The sequence below is a fragment of the Physeter macrocephalus genome, chromosome 18 (genome assembly GCF_002837175.3).
Source record: "Physeter macrocephalus isolate SW-GA chromosome 18, ASM283717v5, whole genome shotgun sequence".
NCBI lineage: Eukaryota > Metazoa > Chordata > Mammalia > Artiodactyla > Physeteridae > Physeter > Physeter macrocephalus.
The window spans coordinates 47,520,116-47,540,369 of record NC_041231.1 but is presented as its reverse complement, the minus strand read 5'-3'; the positions used below and the strand labels follow the sequence as shown (position 1 = coordinate 47,540,369).

General features: G+C 42.3%; 1 protein-coding gene across 2 annotated transcripts in view; it reads right to left on the bottom strand.

Moving 5' to 3' along the window:
* Window positions 1–562: 562 nt before the first annotated feature.
* The window catches only part of MYRIP (myosin VIIA and Rab interacting protein), a 223,987-nt gene continuing 204,295 nt past the window's right edge, over window positions 563–20,254 (bottom strand). For both annotated transcript variants that reach the window (XM_024117042.3, XM_024117043.3), the window contains 6 exons: window positions 19,814–20,008; window positions 13,096–13,257; window positions 8,328–8,432; window positions 8,155–8,215; window positions 6,653–6,771; window positions 563–2,667 (listed from right to left, as the gene is read on the bottom strand). In XM_024117042.3, the coding sequence (XP_023972810.1) occupies window positions 2,635–2,667; window positions 6,653–6,771; window positions 8,155–8,215; window positions 8,328–8,432; window positions 13,096–13,257; window positions 19,814–20,008 (675 nt within the window). In that variant the 3' untranslated portion in view covers window positions 563–2,634. The remainder of the gene's footprint in view (window positions 2,668–6,652; window positions 6,772–8,154; window positions 8,216–8,327; window positions 8,433–13,095; window positions 13,258–19,813; window positions 20,009–20,254) is intronic.

Here is a 20,254-nt window from a genome sequence, read left to right as displayed (position 1 = left end):
CCTTGCTTGCCACTCAGCTACGCAGTCCCTGCAGAGGTGGGCAGGGTCTTTTCCACTGATGTCCAGGCTTCCCTCCAGGGTCTCACCCAGGGTTCTCAAACTTGGCACCACTGACATTTTGAGTTGGATAACTCTTTGCTGTGGGGGGCTGTCCTGCTCACTGTAGGATGTTTAGCAGCATCCCTGGCCGCTATCCACTATATGCATGCCCTGCCCCCACCAAGTTGTGACAATGTCCTCTGAGGCACAAAACCACACTGCCCCTCCTCCCTGCTTTGAGAACTGCTAGTGTTACCTGAGTGACCACTCAGTGGAGGTGGCCCTGGGAAATTCTGTTCTCAGTAGAACAAGCAATGGAGAGGTGAGTGGTGTAACCGAAAGGAACATGGGGTGTGGGGTAACCGTGGCTTTGAATCTTGGCCCCTCCAATGACTACCCCTTCTTCACTCCCACTCTTCTCTAACCAAAAAAAAAAAAAAACACACGCACACCCCCACAGACATTATTTCCGTAAATGACTTTTATTCATCATTTCTCTTGACAGTAATTCTTGGCAATGTGCATATAACATGAAGGCAAGCATACTTTCAGAAGTCATCAAAGATATGGTCCTATTGACCTCATTTTCTTAAACCATTAAAATATTTTCATTTATAAAAATTAATCTAAATATAAATATTGACACTGAAGATCAAAGTCACTTGATGACAAAATAATTCATCTGGAACTACAACATATGCTTATGGATTTTAATAGTAAATTAAATCTTTGCACTTATTTGGCACAAGGAAACCTTTATAAAAATTCAAATGCCATAGAGCAGGCTTCTTCTTCTTTTTGTTTTTTTGCAAGGCTTACACAGTACACATTTTTGTCAAAGAAAACTGAGTATTTTAACACTGTAACACAACAATAGTTGCTTTTCATGCCTCTTAAAGAAAACTGTCTATTTGGAACTCAGATCTTTTTTGTTGTGTTTTTAAATTTTGTATTTGTTTGCTTTTAATCACACCAACAGAACAAAAAGCCAAAGATTTACTTTATTTCAAAGGAGTCATTTCTTTTGGATAACACATACACAGCATCAGCAAGGAGTATTACCAGAAGATAGGTAGACCCCCATCAGGAATGGATCATAACACACATTTCAGCAGCAAGTCAGGTCTGGAAATGTGCACAGCAGCAAAAGATTGTAGAAGTGGAAAACAACACAGAATGAGGCTTTGTCAGGCATTCGAGCTTAAAGGTCTGACTTTGGCAAATTAATCACTCTGGCCCTCAGTCTCCAAATCTGAAAAGTGGGGATGCCTACTGAATAGGGTTGCTATTAGGATTAAAATGAGAATAATATTGCCTCCTTCAGAGCAGTCACTTAATATACGTCAGTCATGCTCTTCCCTTGCCTCCCATGTTTTGCCTTCTTCCTCAGATTCAGAATTTATCAGGAGCAAATTTTTAAAAAGTTGCTAATGCTCAATTAACTGAGTGAAATTCCAGTTCCATTTGCTTTTATAAATACACTCTAAATAGTCATGCATGTGTGACCACACACATGGAGTTAGTGTCAGCTCTTGCATCTGTTCAATTCAATTTGTCCTTGCTTTATTCAGACCTGCAAGTTTTCTCAGGTCTTAACCATTTTTATCTTTAAGGTCATTTTACTACTTCTGCTGAGTATTTATTGGGAAATAAATTTTGGAGGACAGCGTTTCCTTGTGTGGTTGTATCCTGCAATAATCCAGTTACCTAAACCTCATTTAGATGCAGTCAGTGCTAAACCACATCTTACTGATTCTAGACAGAGTGTTAAAGTTAAGCCAATGGTGGGCTTTTGCAAGCCCCTCCCCCCTTCAGAGCGAGGAAACTCTCAGCGAGTCCAAGGAAGAACCCTGAATTCTCGATGAGACATTGTTTCAGATAGACGTGGGCGGGCATGTTTCAGATAGACGTGGGCGGGCATGGGTGAGTCAGAGCTTTCGGTCCTGTGGCTTGTGACTGCAAAGCAATGGGAGGAACTGGTGGTGTGGTGGGCTAGGAGCCAGCAGGAAGGAGGTGGCTGGAGGGACACCTTGAGAGTTGAGGACTCCCCAAGTTAGACAGCCCCTAGTGCTCACTACAGGTGTTTTCACTTTTCTCCTTAGCATTTGTAGGACAAAGATGCTTGTGAGAGATTAATAAGAACTGATGAGTTAAATGTTAATATCCTTTCCTCCACTATCCCCCAACCCCAACAATATATTTTGGGAAAAATTGTTGACATGTAATACTAGTTGATTCAAAGGGATTAAAAAAGGAAAAAAAAAGGTCTTAAAGACAACATACAGTAGCAAAGCGAACAGGGAAAAGATGCATCTTTTGAACTGGAGCTCTACTGTTGGAAGCCAGCGTCTTGGTTTTCTGTTTTGGATTCTCCTGGGAGCCTAAGGCAGAGAGTAGGCAAGACCTTGATGCTGAAGTCTGGGTCTGCTTTCTGGCTGAGGTATCAGGACAGCCCTGTGCAAGGGTGCACTGTGGCCTCCCCACGCCCTCTCCTCAGGTGGAAATCCATACAGTATTCGATGGCTGTTGGGTCAAGGCACTGTCGTGTATGGCCGGAGGCAGTGAGTGGGTCACTGGCAGTGGAGTTCCATGGTGCTAATACCTCACAGCAGACTCCAGGGTGGGCTCCTGAGGGGAGAAAATGAGCAGATGCAATCAGCCACTTGGTGAAAGTGAGGAGAGGCCATTAACAACAACGTCTGCTGCCTTTTTTATGTTGTAAAAGGTATTCATGTCCATTGACCAGTGAAATATTTCACAGTATTCAAAAAGTGATGCATTTCTTACATGTACTTCCTAATCCATCTGAAATTCATTTTGGTGTATGGAGTAAGGCAAATTGATTCCCTTCCCACTGCATCCCATTGGCTAATTTCCCAAGCAGAGTTTTTTAAAATAGTAATCTATACCTCCTCTACTGGTTCCTAATGCTTAAAAAATCATATAACACATTTTCATATGTGCCTGTATCTATTTCTGAGCTTTCTATTCTATTTCATTAATCATCAGTTTCTTTACAACTTTTAATTGGTTTTAAAATCTGGCAGGAAAATCACTTTAATTTTGCAAAATACTCTTGTCTATTCTTTCTGATTTATTCTTACATGAACTTTAGTTCCAAGAAAATCCCACTGAGAATTTTATGAGAATTGCATTAAACTATAAGTTAATTTGGAAGGAAATGAACTGTTGGTCGGGTTTATTAATCAATATCTCAATATTAAAGGTATTGGTGGATTCATGTAAAATTTACCTGGTAATTTATTATTTAATGTGCTGCTGCATTTAGTTTGCTAATTATTATTTAGCATGTCTCACCTCTCTGAAGAAGTACTATTGGTGTGTGGTTTGTATGCGTCTGTTTGTGCCTGTGTGTGTAAGATGTGTACATACTAACCAGCCCTGTCAGCCCTTTAGTTGTTGGGGTTTTAACAGCTTTACAACTTGAATCTTTTAGTTTTGAAATTTTTTAATCCTCGGGAATATTTCATATTGCATGAGAATTAGCTCATAAAAATTTATCAGCAAAACCTTTTGGCCAGAGAAGCTTTTTTGAAGTTTTAATAAATTTTAAAATTTTATTTAAGTCAGTTTTTACTGATATTCTGATTTGATCCTGATTTTACTAGGACTAAGACTTTTAAATTTATTAGCATAGATTTACATCACATTGTATATTTAAATAAAAAATTTACATCTCTATTAGAATCTCTTATTTTTTTATTTCTTGGGTTTTTTTTCTTGAATTGGCTAACAAAAATTTCTCTATTTTTCCAAAGAATAAGCTCTTGGATTTATGATCATTTCTATAGTTTTTTGGTTTTAATTGGTTTATGCATTTATCTTTGATGTCTGAAATTCAAAGTCTAGTTCACTTGTTTTGCTTCTTCCTTCTTTAATAATGAAGAAAAGATTTAATACTGTGAATTTGACTCAGTGTTGTTCTGTATGTATCCCATTTGTTTTGATATATGTAATGTCTTCATTTTGTAAATGCTCTGTGGATTAGCTTTTTTCTTTAATCCAATAGTTACTTGGAAATATGTGTGAGATGTGCATGTTGTGTGTGTGTATGTGTATACTTGTGTATGTGGGTGCACATGCTTTAAAACTTCTGAGTAGGGTTTCTGACTATTTTAACTTTTGTTCTAATTTTCTAGATTTGCTCTGTCCAATATGGTAGACACTAGCCACAAGTGACTGTTCACCTTTAGATTAATTTTTTAAAAATTTATTTATATTTTATTTTGGGCTGCATTGGGTCTTCGTTGCTGCGCGCAGGCTTTCTCTAGTTGTGGCGAGCAGGGGCTCCTCTTTGTTGGGATGCACAGGCTTCTTATTGCGGTGGCTTCTCTTATTGTGGAGCACGGGCTCTAGGCGTGTGGGCTTCAGTAGTTGTGGTACGCGGCTCAGTAGTTGTGGCTCACGGGCTCTAGAGCACAGGCTCAGTAGTTGTGGCTCACGGGCTTAGTTGCTCCGCGGCATGTGGGATCTTCCCAGACTAGGGCTCGAACCCGTGTCCCCTGCATTGGCAGGCAGATTCTTAACCACTGCGCTACCAGGGAAGCCCTAGATTAATTAAAATTAAATAAAATTTAAAAATCAGTTCCTCCAAGGCAGTAGCCACATTTCAAGAGCTCAGTAGCCACTTCTGGCTGTTGGCTACCATATTGGGCACTGCAGATATAGAACATTTCCATTATTTCATAAGGTGGATTCTTTATCAGTGGACCACCAGGGAAGTCCCTCTTAATTAAAGCTTAATAATTACACTATTCAAATTATCTAATTTATATTTATTTTTGGTGTACTGGGCTTCCAAGGGCTGATAAGGGAATTTTAAAGTCATCAACCATGGCACATTAGATTGCGTTGCTCTATTGTTTTGCCAATTCAAGAAAGTCCTATGATTTACTTACTTTATTTTATCAGTATCTAAAACATCCTCCCTCCCTGTTTCTACTGTGTGCTTCTTGCCTTGAATTCTACTTTGTCTGAAAGTAGTATTCTTGCCTTTTCTTTTTTGTTTGCATTTATTTAGCATAGAATGTTGTCTGTTCTTTCATTTTTAACCTCTCAGTGTTATTTAAAGTTAATTTATTTAAGAAATAATTTATTGAAGTGAAATTTACAAAACATAAAATTAACCATTTAAAAATGAACAATTCAGTGGCATTTAGTACATTCACAATGTTGTGCAACCACTGCCTCTATCAAGTTTCAAAACATACCATCACTCTAAAGTAAAACCTCTTACCCATTAAGCATTTCTTCCTATTCTCCCTCCCCAGAGCCCCTGGCAACCACTGATCTATGTTCTACATCTATGGAAGGTAATTTATTTATTATTTTATTTTATTTTTTAAGAGAGGGGGCTCTGGAGCTTTATCCTTTAAAATTTTTTTATTTTTTAAATTTTTGTTGACGTATAGTTGATTTACAATGTTGTGTTAGTTTCAGGTGTACAGCAAAGTGATTCAGATACACACACACACACACACATATATATATTCTTTTTCAGATTCTTTTCCCTTATAGGTTGTTAACAAAATATTGAGTATAGTTCCCTGTGCTATACAATAGGTCTTTGTTGGTTATCTATTTTATATATATTAGTTAATCCCAAACTCCTAATTTATCCCTCCCCCCCACCCTCCACTTTCCCTTAAGGTAATTTATTTTTAACTATCTTATTTATAACAGACTCCTTCCCTGGCCCTAGTGGTCTGCGCTTTTAGTGTGATAATGCTTCTTTTTAGCTCTTTGAAGTAACAGCCAGGAGCCAGGTAATTGGACTTTGAAAAGTCAGGGGTAATGGCCAATGAAGCAAAGGCAGTGGGCAGCACTGTTGCCATATGGTACCTAAGAGATGCAATAACTTGTAATTCAAAAGGGCATGCCCACCATTATGCCATTATCTGGTGCTTCTGTGCTCATGACACAGGGACAATGAGGGGGAGGAATGGGAAGGGAATGACAGGTGATGCATAAAAGGCAACAGAATAAGTTTTGCCTTTCGTTGCTTCAGTCTTGTCACCCAGCCATTGTCTGCCCCCTCTGCATAACTGGTATCACTGAGACAGTTTAGCTGGGTCTTCACCTCCCATATAAGCAGCATCAAGCATTTGCAAAATTCTGAAGCATATGTTGGTGTTAGGGTAATAATCCCTTAGCCCTCTTATATGATCTCCAGGTTTATGCAGATTATCCACTGTGCCTTCCTTTGCCGCATTTATGGGCAGCTGCTGACTTTTTTTCTGGAACACAAGTAATTAATGGCTTAGAAGAAATTTAAGGAAGAGTGAACATGAATCAAAAACAGAATAAAAACTCTTATACCGCAATCAGACCTTATATTTCTGTCTGCATATTTTTATTTCTCTTATATTAAATCTGGTTCATACAAGGAGCTGGAGATATAATTGACAGGATGTATCCACATACCCAAGAGGTTAGCAATATAAGGACCCCAACCACCCAACCAACAGACCATGAGACCATGCAGGAAGGATGCTTCTTGGGGCTCTGACTGGGGACCTACAGAAAGAAGGGCTACAGAATGGAGGTGCCATCAACAGTGACAGTAATTGGCATTAAGATAGAGATGACTTACTATCAAATCCTTGGTAGTGCTTTTCCTTTCTTTAGTCCTGTTTGTCGAGGAGTCTTGGAGAATGAAGTTGCGGTTAAATGTTTTAATGGCGGTCGCTGAAGATGCCTCAATTTTTTCAGCTAAAAGGAAACACATAGGAATAAGTGTTATCCAGAAGCTGGACTGATGGTTAAGGAAGAAAGACCAGTGTCTAGATTACCCAGATTTTTGTTAGACTGGCATCTCATTCTGGTTCATAGGTCTGACTGTGGAAACTTTTTGTTCTGTTTATTTATTTATTTATTTATTGGTGGACCAAATAAATCAAGGCATCATTGGTGGCTTTCTAGGAGAACGTAGCTTGGAGATAATCCAGTACAGTCTACAAACTCTTATTTGCAATACTGAAATATAAAAGGCTCTAAAAACAGCAAATCTTTACAACTTTGGAGTCAAAATTGCCTGATGGCAAAACCTGACTTAAAGTGATAAGTGGCCATTTCAAGTCCTTGTCCCTCTCATGGAGCATGAACATTGTCACGCTTTGCCGCAAGGATATTAATGTGTTTATCAGACGCTACTCCAGACGCCACGGGAGGGGGCTGTCATGAAATACACAGTACATGTACCGTATTACCTTTCTAAAGTCCAAATAATTCTGAAACATATATTGACCCAAGGGTTTCAAGTAAGGGATCATGGATCTGTAATATATTTTAACTGTTTAGGGCTCTGGGGAATATAAAGTAGGCACTGAGTAAACATTTGTTGAACAATGAATGGTGGAACCAGGACTCAAACATATATCTTCTGACTTTCTACTCTTCTAATCTGCAGGTCTAAATTTCTAGATTGGCATCATCATTCTGTGGCTTCTGAATCTAGGGAAATTGTTGAAAATGTCCAGTAGATAAGGGTGATAGGACTGGCATTGCTGGAACCCCTCTAGGTTGGGCTCTTTGTTAGATGCTTTTGTTGTCCTTCCCGCATCTCCCTGACAGTCACCATTCCAGCCCACTCTGACAGCATCCTACTACAGGCATCACCACTCTCTCTTGGCCCATGAATGATGGAGTGGGTCAGAAGTACCAGGGAGTTAATGCCCCCACCAGAAATAACCTTCAAGCAAAGATGAGAGTTGAAATATCTCATCTTCCTATTCTTTGAGATGGAAACTCTGAGGTGCGGTTGATACTGTCTCCTGGAAGTCCTCAGCAGGGGTTAGCCTCATTTGCCCAAAGCAGCAAACTACTAATTAGAGTACATTATATTGGCTTAATTTCCTTCCCTGAATCTTTTCTCTCTTCCCTTATTAGTGTTTCTTGGAATTACCTCCCAAATCACATCTTTGTCCCAGGGTCTACCTCTTGGAGGAATTCAAGTCAAGAAAGACTCTCCACAAGGGCAATTCTGGGTGAGAACACCCCATTAGATCTGGTCCTCAAACTCAGATCTCTGAGTTACTCTGAGTGAGTGAGTCAGGCTTAATGCTTTGGTGGCTCTGTGGTTTGATTTAAGCATACCTTTCACCGGTGGAGCAGGGAGTTTTCTCCTCTGCTGCCTTGATGTGTCTATGGTTTGTACCTACAAACAGAACACAGGAATCAGTACACCTTCGCAAAGCCAGAGATGTTTTATCTTCTACATTTTCCAGGTCGTGCAATATTCCAGCAGAGGGAGTGAGGGACAAACGCACCTGGTTCCTTTGCTTCTGATCTCGTTTTCTTGTGAGGCGCCCACAGGGTGCTATGTTTAATCCTGCAATGGTCAGGGCTGAAATCCGGCTCTCAATATCAGAAATCTTAATGCAACAGAAAGGCAGAATCAGTAGGGAGAAAGCCCAGGAGGGGGAGAATCTTTGTTAAAAGTATTATGACTCTATAAAGAACAAATCTGCTTTGATATATGCTCATTCATTCATTCACTCATTCAACTTCCACCAAGCACTTCTCTATTGAGTACTGTAGTGAGAAAATAAACCACAGGCCTTTCTTTGTAAATTTAATTTTCCAGTTGTTAGCTCTAGAGCATGTCACCCCTGTCAGAGGACCCCTAGGGATAAATGGAAGCCCAGGGCATGATGGGCATGATGGCCCGGGGCCATCTGGCTCAGCATAGGGGTGGGGGTGGGGGTGAGGGAAGGCTTCCCAGGGAGACAACACGATGTGAGCTTTGAAAAGCAAGTATGATTTATAGGTCCTGCTTCCTTCTTCCATGACTCCCTGAATCCAAAACCACAGCACCAGGTCTTAGGAGGGAAGCCCAGCAGCCCCTGGTTCAAGTCCATTTCCTCTATTAAGAGGCCAAGTGGCCTTGAGAAACTCCCTCCTCTTTCTGGGCATCAGTTTCCTTTACTATAACATCAGTAGGTCAGAAGGAGCTCAGATTTTTTTCCAACAATGTCTTAAGGTAGATATAGAGAGCAAGAGCCCACTTAGTACCCGGAAAGAACCCCAGTCCATCCATGTCCCCAGGGGTGAAGAAAACACGGTCCCTCCTCTTAGGAAAGGGCATTACTATGTGCCGTTGCCATGCTGAGTGCTTTAAATACATGAACTCATTCATGCTTCATTCATAATCCTGTGACATGGGTACCATTCTCTTGGTTTTACAGATGAGGAAACTGTGGCTTAGAGGGATGAGTGACACACCCAACATCTCACAGCAGAGCTCAGCATTCATGCCACTGCTCATGATCTTGCCACATTGCCCCCTTCTCAGAGGCCTTGCCAAGGCCTGGCATGGGGGACAGTGGAGGAGCCTGGCAGAGTCGAGGGAGGAGGCTGGGATCACAGCCATCCTGCTGAGATAGCACAGCCTGAGTGTTGCTGGGGAATCAGACAGGAAACCTGAAAGTGGGCCCTGCTGCCAATGTGTGTGCCCTCCGCCCCGACGTCTCCATTGCCTCCCCTGTCCCTAAGCTATTTTGTGCTGCGCAAGACGAATTCTAATTCTGCTGCCATTTACTGAGGGCTTCTTTGGACAAAGCCCATTGGGATAGCTGCTATAGGAAGTGCAGAGAGAAGGTCTGAAAGGTCAGCAAATATGGGAGATGCTTCCCCTATCCCGGAGGAGCGGCAATCTTACTCAGATAAGGAGGAGGAGGCAGGTAAAGGCCAAGACTGTGGCAGCTGGTGAAAGAATCCAAGTTGCCCAGCAGCCAGCCCCCAGAAGGGGCCACTGTGCAGCCCCTGTCCCTTCCTAGCCCCGAGATACCTTCCTATTCTCATTCCTCAAATTTCACGCTGAGAACGACGCTCCTTTGGTTTATAGACCAATAAATTGCATAAACTTTTATCAGTCATTTGCAACTGATGTGGGGTAGATGCCCACATTCTTTCCTGGAAGCAGTTTTCATGGAGGGCTTTGCTCAGAGGGCCCTGGGAGACAGGTCAGTGGGAGAGCAGGTTGCTGACCTCCTGATTTGCTGACTGCCAGGCTCTAGAATAAGAAGGGTTAATTTTTCCAGTTTTAGTCCACAGGGCAAAGGATGCAGAAAGAGAAAAGGAGACTGCTGAGGGCTGATTTTGCCTACATTTTGTTTATCTCTCTATCTCTCTATCTATCCATCCATCCATCCATCTATCACGTTGTATCTAACTGTGTTCCATTAATTCCTAAGACTGCATATCCAGTGACCCTTACACTTGCTAGAAGGGGATGACCAATTCGGCTCTGGGTTTCCTGGGAGCCAAAGCAAAAAGATCATTTTACGGCTCTATGCCCACAAGATAAAGACCAAGTACTCAGAAGAATAGCTTTTCTTGATATTAAGAGTTAAGAGAGACCTTTCCCAGGAATGCCCACAGAGATGACCCTGCAGGACGCAGTGGACAGCATCCTTAGCACGCTGCCCGTGCATCATCCCGCAGTGGGCTTCAGCACCGGGCAATCCTGTCAGATTAGGTCAGATTCTAGGGTTGCTTTCACCTTGGAGTCCGAAAGGTTAACTCCAAGGTGAAAGCAACCCTAGAATCTGACCTAATCTAAGAACACAATTCAGCACATCCACCCTCCAGTGGGACCCTCCTACCATCCTTCAGGATACCCTCTGTGACATCTTCTGTGAAACTCTGCTTTGGACAAGAACAGATAACAAGGAATGAATCTTCCTTCTCTGGCAGCAACTGTAGGACAAGGAGAGTCTCCACGCTAATAAAGGTTCCCACGTTGAAAAGAGCCGTAAAGATGATGGCAAGGTTGACAACCTCCCATGCAAAGTAAGGACTCTTATGCAAGTGGATATATACCTGAGGGCAGGACAAGCACATTTTTCAGGAAACCACACAGCACAGACTGGTGAAGAGTGTGGGCTCTGAGGCCAGAAAGACTTAGGTTAAAATCCTGGCTTCATCACTTTGTAGCTATTTGACTTCGGTTTAACCATTCTGAGCCTCCTTTTCTCCAGACATAAAAAGGGAAAAATAACAATAGCCACCTCATGGGGATGCTGAAAGGATTAAATACAATAATGAGTTCAAGGGTTAAGCCCAACTCCTGGCCCACAGTAAGACTCACTGAATATTAGGTATTATTAATGACATTATTATAATATTTAACAATGAATGATAAATTAATAGGCACATTCAAACACATGGAAAATGGACATTTTGGACTCCAGGATTTTCTGCCATAAAACATGGCTCCAATAATTTAAGCCTAGAAAAATTTGGAAGCATGAATAACTAATTATCCAATAAAACCCTCCCAAACACCCATAAACAATATTACTTCCTGCTAAACCATTCAAGAAGTATTTGCTGCAAAATATACCCCCAGAAAACAAATGATTTGATTCTACTTCATATAACATTAACTATAAATTGATTAAATGTTGAGTGGCATTTGTGGGAAATGATTTTTGAGGAGAGTTGCTCTTCAGCCATTCTTGCTGGTAATAAACAGTCAACAGGGCCATCTGTGATGAGACCATTCCCAGGCCATTCCTAGCACAGAACCGGTTCCCTCCCATTCTCAAGAGTGCTGAATGATATGAGCAGCTGTTGTGATTTTTGATTCTTTAAGATAAAAATATTTATTTAAAAAATAATTATCGGACTTCCCTGGTGGTGCAGTGGTTAAGAATCTGCCTGCCAATGCGGGGGACCCAGGTTCAAGCCCTGGTCCGGGAAGATCCCACATGCCGCGGAGCAACTAAGCCCGTGTGCCACAACTACTGAGCCTGTGCTCTAGAGCCCACGAGCCACAACTACTGAGCCTGTGCACCACAACTACTGAAGCCCATGTGCCTAAGAGCCCGTGCTCCGTGACAAGAGAAGCCACCTCAATGAGAAGCCCATGCACCGCAACAAAGAGTAGCCCCCCCTCGCGGCAACTAGAGGAAGCCCGCGCACAGCAATGAGGGCCCAACACAGCCAAAAATAAATAAATTTATTAGAAAAAATTATCACCCAAAACTGTCATCTTCTCTATCCAGAGATGGTTTCAATTGATCCCCCTTCTCCAGAGGATGCAGTTTTAAGATGCAGGGTCTACAGAAATATCAGTGAACCAGGGGTCTACACTGAGCTTATGCTGCAGAGACCAGCATTTCTCGTGAGTCCCTGAGTATGTATATGCCCATGGACCCCAGTTTGAGAATCAGTTACTTAGTCCACAGTCCATTTTGATCCAGAGTCAGAGGCCAAGAGAATATCCATGAAAACTGCAAACAAGCATCTTCAGAAAGTTATAGATAATATAGTAATTAGTTCTAAAGCAGCCATATCTAAATCATGAAAAATATTGGTCTAAGAAATCTACACTTCGTTTTTCATTTATTTATTCCTCTCATTTTTATTGAGGCCCAAACCTGTGTGAGGTGTTATGCTAGGCACTGGAGTTATTGTGTTAAGCTAGATAGCTAGAGTCCACTGTCCTCAAGGAGCTTTTAGTCTGTCGTGGGGAAACCTGGCATTAAATAGGTAATCAGCAGTGTGATGGGACTTCCCTGGTGGCGCAGTGGATAAGACTCTGTGCTCCCAATGCAGGGGGCTGGGGTTCGATCCCTGGACGGGGAACTAGATCCCACATGTATGCCGCAACTGAGAGTTCGCATGCCGTAACTAAGGAGCCCACCTGCGGCAAGTAAGACCTGGCACAACCAAATAAATAAATAAATAAATATTTTTTTTTAAAAAACAGTGTGATAAAGGTTAGGGAAGGGTGGTCTTGGGATGGAATGGGAGCCTCTATAGCAAGGGTCAGAGAATTTGTCAAAGAGGAAAATGGCATAGGTTTTAAAGAGATATATTATCAAGGTCATAATTTGGGGAGAGGAAGGCTGCACTTTAAAAAAGGAGGCTTTGGTGGAATCCACCTGGAAGGACCATGCCCACGAAAAGTCTGCTGGAGATGGCAGGAACTGAGAGATACAAAGGCTTTGAAATGATTCTTTTGTAAGATGGGGTGCCCTCTCCTTTTGCCCGGTAGTTCTCCATCTGGGCAGAGAGGAGAGTTCTTACCTGGATCTCAGCGTGGTGGACCCGGGCTGCTGCCGTGGCTACTTGGTCCTCCAGATCTGCCAGTTCAGTCTCATCAGTGCCACTGTGGATGCAGCGGGCAGCATCCTCTAGCTCACTCAGCTGGCCTTCAAGTCCATACACGGTACCTGCCGCCAGGTACACCTATAGAGGAGGCATGGCCCTTGAGCTCAGGTCTGTGGACCCAGGACTGGTGGGGCCCCTTCAGGGGATGCCATAATTCAGGGGAGTGAGAGAGAACTAGACTCAACATTGGCAGAAAGAGACAGGGAGTCCCCCATTTATAAACATTCTTCACACTTAAGTGGTGGTAGCATAAGGTCTTGCCACCCCCTCACTGTCAACCACACCTCCTCTTCCTCCAACCTCTCCTGCAAAAAAAAGTAGTTTGTAAATTTTAAAAATACGATAAAATAGTACAAGAATACATGACATCAGCTACATAAATTGTGAATTTGTCCGGGGACTATAACAACCACAATATCAAGATAGAGGAAACAAAGAGAAAAACTCATGATGTAGTTTTTCCAATAAAAATTTTGGTTAGCATTAGTAATTTGGAAAACTTCAGAAAACATGAAAGAGGTGAAATTAATTTAAAGCGATTACAAATTTTGCGTGAATTATCTCTGATTAAGTACCGTGAAGTTGCTTGAATCAGGTTAAGGGAATGAAAATGAACCTGAAGTATGTAGTAGGAAAATACCTTATTTTTTAGAAAACAGTGTGATGTTGAGAAGCATATAAAATCTATGATCAATTAAGACAGTTTTTTGAGAGCTCCTGAAGATTAAAGAGAAAATAAGATAAAGGAAGTAATTTGAGGGAAAATTAAAGGAAAAATTACTTTGGCTTATGAGTTTATAAGGTGATTCTCATAAAAGTGGGCAAACAGAAAGTAAAATCGTTGGAATAATTCAGGCTGAGGACAGGGTGAGTGAAACAAATGCTCCTTCAGCGTAATTAATAACATGATGAAACAGTGGACAACACAAGGAACTAAATGTATCTAGAGAAGGTGATTACTTAAACAGGTTCATGAGGTTTAATCAATGTATATAAAGCTCTAAACATGTAATCACAGCCATTTAGAGTTGAATTGAATGATATGCATGGTCACTCCTTTAACAGTTCCTTTAACTTGAGTTAAAAATATAACAGAGTTAGGCAAGCCAAGAGCAGTGCACACAGATCATGCATGGTCATTTGCACTGAGCAATGCTGAGTGTTGGTGAGGAGGGCAAAGAATCCTGAGATGCTCCAACTCGGTCAACTCCTTGGCATGATTCATGCATCTGTGTGAAAACTGGCAATTTTACAAAACATTTCAGAGTGGAGCAAAGGCAGGTGCAGGTTTGATGAGAGCAAATTTGACTGTGCATCACCAGGCACAATTAGCTGTGGGAGCTTCCAGCAGTGATTGACATAGCGGACATCAAGTTGGGTGATTCATTGGTCATACAGGGGTCATGAGTCAAATGTCTGCTTGTAACTGCCTTATTTCACTTTGCCCTTAGTTTTATATTTCTTTGTCATATGCAAGTATTAGAGAACTTCTGTTTCTAAAAGATCTTCACAGTTCAGTATAGCCATTTATTCCTTATCTTCAAAACAAGAAACACTTTATTGTTTGTCACATGAAGGAAATGAGGAATATTTCAAAGCTGTTTGAGTGGAGAAATCATTAAAAATTGGTCTCCCAAAAGTTGTGAGGTTGAAAAACTTATCTTCAGAGGGGAAGAAAAATTGAAGAGAGAGAGAGAGAGAGAGAGAGAGAGAGGAAAATAGAATAAGAGGAGAAGAGGAGGAGGAGGAGGTGGGAAAGGAAAGGGAGGAGGGGGAGGAGGAGGAAGAGGAGAGGAGAGGAGAGAGGAGGAAGAGATCAGAGAGATGGCCCCCACAGTTTGAGTTTGGATATTACACTTTTGGTACCCACACCAAAAAAAGGGGAATTCATTTTGATAAGATAATTAAAAACATAAAGTTATAGCTTTGCACAATGAAACTAAATTTGGAATTTAAATGAAATGAATAACTTAAGTGTGGCAATGGTTAAACATGACCTGACATATATTTGGTCTCAGGACCTTGATATTTCCAGAAACACGCAAAACCCAACATCGTCATACCCTATGGTTGTATCAACTTAATAGCACCCTGTTGTTTTGTCACTGGCATGGTCATCCACTAACATTCCTTACTTTCTCTGCCAAGACAAAGCAATATGAAATCGCTCCAAGTTCTCAGCAAGGCCAGAATGTTCATCTTTTACTTTGTGTTCCCTAAAAGCCTGCTTTCCTGGCACTAAGGGGATAGGGAGGTTCAGTGGTTTGGCACTGACACCTGCTCAACAGGAACTTACAAGCAAGGTCATGGCACCTGAAGGATTAGAGGATGACAATGGTGATGATGGTGATGATGATCATGACAGGTATTTAGTGAGCCAGAGTGCTGGTGCCAGATTTCATGCCTTTTTCCACCCTGCCCTGCGATGCTGTGATACTTAATCTCGATTGGAATATTTCGACGATTTATATTTCAAACATTGGCATAAAGGTACTAGAGTTACTGTGGTTATAGATGGCCATAATATTGGCTCTGTGGCTGGGCTGAAATAACAAAAATTAACATGCCATATAATGAAATTGTTATTCTAGCCTTAAAAATAACCCATTTGAAAAAACATTAACCTGGAGATGCTTGCTTAATTAAGGTCCACTTTTGGCGAGAAGTATGGTTACCATGTCTGAATAATCTATGTCCTCTCCAAACTCTAGTCACTGATGCCTGTGACCCCATTGACTGGCTCCTGGTTCAACAAGCCTTTCTCAAAGTGGTTCAAGGGATGAGAATAGGTGTTTCAAAGGAAGGACTTTATGGTCAAAGCCCCTAGAATAAAGAACATTAAACAGATTTCTTTATTGCAGGACTCTCAGGGTCTTTAATGTGCTAAGATGTATCTCAGTTTTCCTAGAAAGAGTATATGGGTTTCTCAAGCTTATTTGATCTTAGTGCATCTTGTTGGACTTGGCGTCCATGACATATACTTTAGGGGACTAAGGTTAGACAGTAACAGATAGTATTTCTTTTCTTGTTCTCTGAGAGCAGAGAGCCATGACCGCTTCTATAAGTTCTACCTCTCCTGTGCTATGGGGGTTGTACAAGGGCTTTGAGAAGGAAGATCAACCTCCTCTGCCTGATCTTGGATTCTGGGCCAGAGCTGGGTACCCCCTTGGCCGTCCCACTGTGCCTGCTGCCACTGGTTGTATACTACAACGTATTTGGGGTTGCCAGAGTTATAAGGCAGAAGTAAAAGGGAAGTTGAGACTATTCCTCCATTGGCTCTGTGGCTGGGAATTATGGGGTACCCCAGGTGGTCTCTGTCATTTAGGAAGGGTAAGAATGAGGAAGGTCCTTAGATGGGGGTGGGAGAGTGAGGGAGCCGACTCACCCCTCCCACTCACAACCCTGCATAAATCCACAAGGTGGCCCTGGTGGGCCCCTACCATTCACACCACAGGTCTGAAAATGGTCATACTTGTTGTTCTCTGTTGATCCCTAGATCCATTTTCCATTCTGCTCTGCTCTCCTCTGTTCTCTGTGACGCTAACCTATACAAACTTTACCACCAAGGCTCCCTTGCTGGTTGGGATGGGTTTGGCCAATGGGAAGCACCAGCAGGAGATCAAAGGCAGGAGGAGAAAGAAGAGCCTTTTTTCCCCTGCTTTTTCCCTTCCTGGATTCCACGGCGACAGCTCCCACTAGGGAGCGCTCTTCCAGGCTCCAGTTCTCCCTGGGCTATACTGCCTGAGGGTGGTGACCACTTCCTCCTACTGGTACTCTCTGGGCACTACAGCGCCCCTTATCTTTGCCCACACCTGTGTCAATACTCCCTTCCTGAAGCTTTCCTCTCCCAGACAGACCCCTACAGGTACAGTAGAAGAACCCTGTGCTTCAGAGCTCCCCAGGCATTCAGTCCGAGAAACTGAGTCCCCACTGCGTGTGCGGGGGAGGCTGGCATTGGTCAGAGGTTTCTCCCACCTTTAGGGGAGACAGAGCTGATTTCACAGCCAGGCAGCAGGTGAGAAGTGTCAAAGCTAAGAGACTAAGGAAATTCTAAAATCCCCATGCCCTACCCTAATTAAGTGGATTAACAAGGCAGTTTATGAAAACAGGAGATTAGACATATGAATGTGATATTTTCTGTTTTATCTTACATAGCTCTGAAATCTTCATAAGACTTCTTAAAGATGAATATTCTCTTGCAAATGAGGATGTTCTCTTTTATCTCAGCGGCTTGGTCTGCAGAAGCCAGTGTTCAGAGGGCAGACTAAGTGTTGCCATTTCTATTTCTGCCATTCCCCGGGCTCCTCAGCACAAAGGAGAAAGGCAGCGAAGGAATGAGGAGCAGGAGCGCTCTTTAGAACATAGACAAAAGCCCTGATTTAATTAAATCAGCTGCACCCAGAGGCCAGTTTAAGAATCAGCCCTGCCCTTCTCCTGCTGCTCAACTGAATTCCATCCTGGAAACAGCAGAGTAAGCAACCTGCCCATGGCTCTGTGATCTGGTGAACTAAAGAGATTGAAAAAAAAGTCATCCCTTCTGTGACTCAAAGACCCACAGAATTCAAAGGAACAAAGATGGAATCTCTTCGGAGGTGAAATGTGAAAAGCTGGTTGGGGTAGGGAAGGAGATGGAAGTAGGTAGTTAACTCTATGAGAACACGAGAGGCATCTTAGAGGGGCTGGACAGGGAGCAGGAAGTTGTAATCCCCAGCTTTCCACTGCTGGTGTTTCTGACGTCTTCAATCAGTGGCTAAGTAGATGTGTTTCCAACTCAAAGTGTTAATGAACCCACAAAAAGAAACATGATGTACAATAAAAGGATCTTACGAAATGAAAACTCTGCCAAGGCCATTGTATTTTTCAATAAACTCCTTAGAGGGGGAAAAAAAGGCATGCTGTCTTTGCTTTCAGTGTGCTGACCTTTGTCATTTAAATCTAGATTATTTCATGCATTGTAAGTTTTTTTGATACCATACTTTGTAAAAAGAAAAAAATGCCTCCCTTTCTTGGTGAACCATATCTTTGTTTTAATCTTTTCAATTCTGTGTGTGCAGGATTAGGGCCATTTTAGGACTATCAGCACCTGAAAGAATTGTATTATAGGCATTTTTAAAGAACAGAGACCTGCACATTAGAAGTAAAACATTTCTTTTAAAAAAGGATTTTATTCATCTGATGTAATCATATGTCAGATAAACATTCCTTGCACACTTCCTCTGTGTCAGGCTCAGGGCCAAGGGCTAGGGCTATACACAGGAAAGGCAGCAGGTCTTGTTCTATAGGAATTTATATATCCGGTTTCAAACTTGGGCATGACCGTGCCCTACTCTTCCCCCATGCTCCCGCTAATATTTGGCAATGTCTGGAGACATTTTTGATTGTCAAATCTAGGAGGGTGCAGCTTCTAGCATCTAGTGGGTAGAGACCAGGGATGCTGCTAAACATCCTACAACGTATAGGACAGGCCCCGCAACAAAGAATTATCTAACCCAAAATGTCAATGGTGCTGATCTAATAGGAGATATATGAGTGAACAGAAGGGGCAACAAAGTAAGGCAGACATATGCTTAGGTTTTATGGGAATCCAAAGGGAGAGAGTCTTCTACTTTCAAAGTGAAACTAATATTGGCTTTTTTTTTTTTTACCTTGAGTCATTTTGATTTGTTGTTGTTTCAACTTCTGGCCAAAAATCTCTCTGATAACATTTCCCGGTTTCTGAGAACACCATTCATTAGAGCATCTCCAAATTAGGGTTGATTCTGCTGGGTCTGGAAAGATGGAATCACCTGACTGGATATGACATCGGGACTATGCCAACCGGTGATGGTAACGATGGCCTGAGTGGCTAATGTCCAGATTTCTCTGTGTCACCCCTGGTTTGCATTGTTGGAAAATTCTCATCGGACCTTTACTGAAGTCTTAAAAATGATTGTAGGTGTTTATATGTAAGAATCTATTACATTCTTTCTTTCCTCACCAGTTGGAAGGACAGAAAAATCCATTACGAGCAGACATATCTGTGAAGCAGGGCAGACCAGTTCTGTAGTAACCTAAGTTCTGTTGGCAACCACTGTTATTATCTGTAGTGGCACTGGCAATGCTCCACCTGGATCCCCACAGATCCCTTATATAGTTTCTGCATACTCCCCTCCCTGCTCCCAAGCTGCAGTGTGCTTTTGTTTCCAACAGCTCAGATCTATGCAAAAACGGCTTTTGAGCTACTGTAGACACTTTGCCTGCATGCAGAGAGACTGAGGTGCCCACTGGCTGTAGGAAGGGCCAGTTCCTTTGCCTTAGGTCAGGACAACTCTGAGATGCAACTTACACCCCGGAGTTGCCTGCAGGATCGGGCTGAAGCTACTTTTTGTCTAAGATCATAGCTTTGCTTGACTTCTTCCCTCTCCCCACTCCCTTATCAGCCTCCCCTGGGAACATTTCCCTAATAAATCACTTGCACAGAAATCTTCATCTTGGGGTGTGCTTCTGGGGAACCCAGTCTAAGACCCTTCTGAGAATATATTTGCTATGGTGGAAGTATATTTGTGTCCTTGCCCTCTTTGTGAAGAGTTACAACATCATCAGCTTCTCCTTTGGACATGTGTGCCCTAGACAGAGCACATCCACACTGTCTTACATTTTCTTCCAGGGAAGTCAGCTGCTCATCCAGTCTCACTTGGTCTGTTCCAAGAGGAAATGTCCCTTTCTCTCTGTCAGGAGGGACAGGTGGGAACTCCCAGGGCCCTGTAGACTCTGCTATCAACTCCTCCGTGGCATTGATGACTTTCAGGACTTCTGTGGAGATGTTGCAGAGAGAAACAGCAGAATACTTCTGTTTGGTCCAATAACAGAAGGGGACAGAAGACAAGAACAACATTAACAACGACATGGAAATTCTACATTATCATGGTGCTCATCATGAGATCGATTCTGTTTCATAACACACAAAACGTCAATGTGCCAAAGGAATGGGACACTGAAAGAATCTACCCAGTCTGAGGGGACTAAGAGGAGGCCTGATGTAACTTGGCTTAGCTTCTGTGACTCACAAAGAATTATCTCAGATTCTTAGGGAGAG